Genomic DNA, 5841 nt, shown 5'->3' with positions numbered 1-5841 from the left:
TCCACGTTCACCCCAGTCTTTGACCGAGTCAGTTCCCAGAGATAGGCTGCCAGGTCTAGCATGTGAAAATAAAAAAGGTTACTAATTTAAGTTGTAAAACGTAAAATATAAATAAAAGAATGATAATATTCACTCCCTCAATGTTATGAAATAAAAGCCTATAGGCTAGTGTGGTAATACATGCAATGCATAAGAATTTCAAGAACATTATTTCAGGAGTCTTATCAGAAAAAGAAAACAAAGTTTTCCAAATGTTATCACCCTTTTCTTTTCCCACAACTGCCCCAGACAGCTTAGTTGAACCCTCTGTAGGTATACGTTATTGTACTTATCATTTCAAATTAGTGATTCATTTGAGTCTGTCTAACTAGATTATGAGCTCAAGGCTGAAATCATCTCTCTCATTATATTTACATCCCTAAAACCTACATATTGCATGGCATGAGTCACTGAAAATAAATGTTGAATGAAAAAAAAAAGTATTTAAAAATACAGCCCATACTGGTGAACACTCTGCAAAGCAACTGGTCCATTCTCTTAAAAAATACCAGTGTCCTGAAAGACGAAGAAAGAGTGAAGAACTGGTCCAGATTAAAAGAGATTAAATTGGATTGACAACTATATGTAATGCATGATCTTGGAATCAGAAAAAAAAAATCTATAAGGGAAATTATTGGGACAACTGGGGAAATTTGAATATAAGCTATATATTAAACAACTGCATTTTCATTGTTGAATTCCCCAAATGTAATAAAAATACAGGGGTTATCCAAGAGAATATGGCTATATAAGAGAATAGTGGGTATGAAATCAATGTGGCAAAGCTGTAAACGTTAGTTAATCTAGGTGAAAAGCATATGAGCTGATTATAATAGTCTTGCAACTTTTTTGTAAATTTTATATTTTTTCAAAACATAAATTAAAATAAAAAAGAATAAATGACAACTGTGTTGGAGTTCAGGAAGACAAGAGTTAGTTTTGACAACATTAACAGCAACTAGGATTGGACTTCAGACAAGATTGAGTGTATTCAGGGTGGTATGGCTGTGGATGGATTGGACTTCATATATTTGTTTTCCTGCATTACAAAAACCTCCATTTTAAATGACATTATAAGAACAAAGCACAAAACATGTGCTGTCCTTATATTTTACCATAGCGCAATATGGGGAATAAACATCAGCTATCCAGGAAATCAGAAATTTACACCATGGATAAGATTTAAATTACATTTAAAATATAATTTTATGAAGAATTAGCTGAATGGATTTGTAAGCATATGACATATTTTATAGTCATGACACCCATAACCTGTGGAGGTAACAAGAAACTTACTTTGTTAAAATAAAGTTACTTTTCGGCCCAAAGGTCTTATATGTTACTTTCCATAAATGAATTCCATATATAATGAAGTTCTTAAAACAATAGCAAAATTATTTGTGAATACAGCCAAATCATTGACTTCCAGCAAGAATAATGGGAAGTGGAATGGAAAGAATTTAATGGGTATTATTGTCATCATAATTCTGGGACTCTTTCAACAGTGAATTGCTAAAATAATCTACAGCTTGAGCTATGTAAATATTTTGCTCAAGAATGCCATACCTGGAAGAACTAATTGTTTCATGATAATTGTAGGTACTTAATCTTTTGATGTTTCTAGCCATAAGAGGATTTAACCACCTTTTAAAAGCCACTTAAAAATTATACTGAACCAGCTACCTATATGCCAATATCCTGAATTGTTCAGCTATTAACTAAATCTTCCATACACAAATTTCAATCAAAGTAAACAGTGGCTATCATTCATTGAGTCATTCTCTGGAATCACATTCTGTTCCACTGAATTGGGTCTATTCTTATGCCAGTACTGAGCTATCTCACAGTATAGACATTTTAGTATTAAACAGTTTACACAAAATCATTCACTTTTTCTTACAGCAACCTAGATGGTAAGAAGAATACATACTTTGGAATAAAATACAAATTATTTCTCCACCAGTGAAGTGCCCTTTGGTAAGACACAATCTCTGAGTCTCAGTTTTCTTACTTATCAAATGGGATCTATATTTCTATGCAAGCTAGTTTAACCCAAGGTGTTATATATGGTATACATATTGATTTGCTTTCCAGGAAACTGATTTGCTTTCCAGGAAACTGATTTACTTTCTAGGAAACCAGGGCGAGTATTAAATGACCAGCGAGTAGACAAGGCTAGGAGCAAAACTGCACATTTATTTTGGTCCCCAGCTTCAGGAAAGAAGGAGTGGGGGAGGGATGAGGTCCGTTGGTCTCCGGCAGGGGAGGCCGGGGAGTCACCCGGTGGAGCTCTTGGGCGGAGTTCCTACAGTCACGACAGGAGTGAGGGCTGAGGAAGTGCGTGCAGCACGCCGGCTGGGAGCGGCTTTTATGTCCTGGGCCTGGGAGTGGAAGGGCAGTGGGTGGGACATAGGCGGGTCGGGGCGGGCAGTGGGTGTGGCTAGGCGGGTTCCGGTTTTTCTCTGTCGGAGGTCGGGTTGTGCCTGCACAGTCCACCTGTGTCTTTCCCGGGCGCGGGAAAGCTGACGGTGAAGAACCCGGAACTGCGCCATCTTGCCTCCATTCATCCAAACACATATGTGATGTGTATATCACATATCATATATAGATTTATATCTCGATGCAAGCTAGTTTAATCCAAGGTGTGAACTAGTGTGGATATGAGATATATATATATGGTATATATATTCATATATGTGATCTATTATATATATATATATATAACACCTTAGCACTCTACATATGCTATCACAAGTTGCTTAAACTTTTAATATAATTACTAAAAAGGACAGACAATATTCTAAGATCAAATTTAACTAGTGAAATAGTATACAATTCTGACTAAAATTAAACATAGTTTCCCTGGATTTGCTAATGAAGCACTCTGGCAAGCATAACAAGTAAGTCTTGAAGGTCGAATGAATTATACTAAGGGACTGCCCCCAGCTGCAAACTATGCCTTCTTCACTTTTCCAGCCAATTTTCAGGCAATGTTTGAGATCTCTTTCTATTGCCTTTTTCCCTCCTTTTACTTCCATATCATAATACATGATATATACATACACCTCCTCCATTCATAGGCATTCTTTCTTTCCCACCCTTCACCTTGGAACTCCAGTGCTCCCTCATCTCTCTCTTGACCAGGTGTATAATCCTGATTTTCAATTGGTGGTTCCTGTTGTTGAAGTTGGTCATCACTGGGTGGCTCCTGGGCCTAAGAATATGAGTGCATGTGCAAATAAAAAGCTCTGTTATTAATAATGCATGTTAATAATATACATATACTCAATATACAAATATATCTTACCATAAATAAGTCTAAAGACATTTTTTATCCTACACAATTCTATATACTTATTCTTAATAGTTACTACAAGAAAAGAGTTACCCTTAAAAACTTGGGAAGCTATTTTAATCCATGCTGGAATGGATGTATACAATGTGTTATGAATAAGCAGGAGAAGGAAGCCATAGAGAATATTTCTGGGGAATATAAAAACATAACCATCCAGGCAACATTAGAATGCAAACATCCAAATCTATATTTACTTCACGAGATTCAATTATTACCATTTATAAGCATGGAAAACCTTATTAATATATCAATATTAGTTCAACAAAAATAAGTTTCTAGTAGAAAATATCAAATGTCAAAATACTCACAACCACAACCCCTATTGGATGATTAGAGTCTTGCTCATCTCTTCTTTCTCTAGATCTGGATCTTGTTCTTTGATGTCCACTCATGTTTCACTCTGAAAGTGGCATACTGTGATTCAGAAAATGTACGTAAGAGTGTATCATTTGACCACTTCCATGGCTAAATTGGAAAGCATGCAAGCTCACAATTACCCTGGGACTTAATTTTAAGATATTTTCAAAATTTTTCAGGTATCATCTAATTTAGCCAAATATGGCTGCTTGCAAAGTCATTAATCTTATGGCTCTGGTAGCAGACAAGGCTCATGGCAAGACAGAGGACTTCTCTGTGAGTTTTGGTTTCACAATTAGACTCTCCATCATGAAGACATCTAGGAAAATACAGGTGGAGAATTGGAACCGGAGTGACTACTGCTTTTGCCTCACTCTCATTTACTAGGCCCATTTCCCCCCTAAAATCAAGTTAAGTTGGAACCCACAGCCTCTCCCATTCCTTCCCGAGATGTCATTGGCAGAGGTGTGAAGTTGCAAAGCAGAGTGAAGGGCGTGCTCCTCACTCTCTACCGCCGTGGGGCACTCTGCAGACCTCGGGGCCGTGGTTATCAGCCGGCAGTGTTCCTAGTTTCCAGGCCCCTTCCTTACTGCCCACCTCGCCCTGCCACTGCCCAGGTGAGAAGTGGGGAATCTGCCCTCCCTCAGAGAGTTCCCGGCTTTTCGGCACTCAGATACCTCCAACAGCACGCCCAGCACTCTCCCCATCTTCACGTGATTCCTCCCCTCTTTGGCCGACCTTCCTCCCTCTTCCTAGCCCAGCCACGACGACAAAGGCCCATGTGGCGTCGTGACCTGGGAGGAGCCGGACGTCCACCGCGAGGCCCTTTTCCCTCAGAAGCCACGGACTGTGGCTTCTGTGCTGCAGGACCTGTCCAAAGCCCGCTGGCGCCCCCTGACATTCACTCACAACTAAATTCCCAGGAGGACTGATCTGCGGACCTACCAGCTGAGTCCCAGTTAGTGAGAAAGAATGAAGAGGACAGGAGGACCACCTGCCAGGGCACGGCTCTGAGCGCAGACAGCAGACAGCAAGGCACATGCGCAATAATGGACACACCCAGCAACGGACATGCATATGGATACAGCTTGTGTTACGTAGGCTGAGGCTTTTCTGCCTCTGTTGACTGGGAGCCACAAGGTTTCTTGAGTATTGAAAGGGGCTTGCACAGCTCTTTTATTTTTCCTTCCTAAACTTTTTGACGTCTTAAGTAAGGGTCCTTGAGGCTCGAGGTCAAATTAACTATCATACCCAATACAGCTCTCATACTTCCCTCATAAATAGAGGGAAGATGGATCATAAATACATGACATTTAACTGCACCCCAGCCCCAGCCCAAGAACAGCCTTACACAGGATGGCAAATGAACAAGAGGGCACCTGTACCTGTTGATCCTTTTTCCTGAGGTCCAGTTTGTATGAATTAACTCTTGTCTTTTGAAAAACAAACACTTTATCTGAAGTTTAATGTGAACCTTTAAAGATGCATTGTTTTTTAGACAAAAAGGACATATTTGATATGGGCCACTAGGGTTACCACAAAATACATAGTTGTTGATGAAATGTAATTTACATCTTGAATGTAATGAGCAAGAACAGCATTTTAAAGAAACACAATAAAATAAAATAGAAACTATCAGAACTGCATTTAGGATATACACATAGTGTACACACACACGTACAAGCATACATGTTTACACACATATATTTATGTTCAGTCCACATCTCCTGCCCTCAAACTGGGATTTACACCATCTGCTTCCCTAGTTCTCAGGCCTTTGGATCTGGATTGAAGTACATCACTGGTTTCTGGTCTCCTTCTTGCTTGTAAATGACAGACTGTGGGACTCAGCCTTCATAGTTGTGTGAATCAATTTTTCACACAATTTTATATATATATATATATATATAACGTAGCTCTCTTAGGAAAAGAGGAAAAGAAAGGAGGACGGCCAAGGAAGGAGAAAAAAAGAGCTGAAGAAAGGAAGGGAGATAAGAAAAATGAAAGAAATAAAGAAAGGGCCAGCCTCTGTTTGTTTCATTCTGTATAAAAGGCCCCAGGAGAAAGTTGCTGAATGGAGAGATTTCCCA

General features: G+C 39.2%; 1 protein-coding gene across 1 annotated transcript; it reads right to left on the bottom strand.

Annotated features, from left to right (window-relative positions):
- Nucleotides 1-5: 5 nt before the first annotated feature.
- PAGE3 (PAGE family member 3) lies at nucleotides 6-4515 on the bottom strand (the record flags this gene model as incomplete). Its single annotated transcript, XM_017848945.1, has 4 exons — nucleotides 4429-4515; nucleotides 3703-3794; nucleotides 3145-3253; nucleotides 6-55 (listed from the first exon to the last, which is right to left on the bottom strand). Coding segments are annotated over exons 2-4 (243 nt in total), but the record flags the coding sequence as incomplete, so codon positions are not given.
- Nucleotides 4516-5841: the final 1326 nt, after the last annotated feature.

Source organism: Rhinopithecus bieti, unplaced genomic scaffold, assembly GCF_001698545.2.
Source record: "Rhinopithecus bieti isolate Rb0 unplaced genomic scaffold, ASM169854v2 scaffold_32535, whole genome shotgun sequence".
Classification (NCBI taxonomy): domain Eukaryota; kingdom Metazoa; phylum Chordata; class Mammalia; order Primates; family Cercopithecidae; genus Rhinopithecus; species Rhinopithecus bieti.
This window is presented reverse-complemented; position numbering and strand designations above follow the sequence as displayed.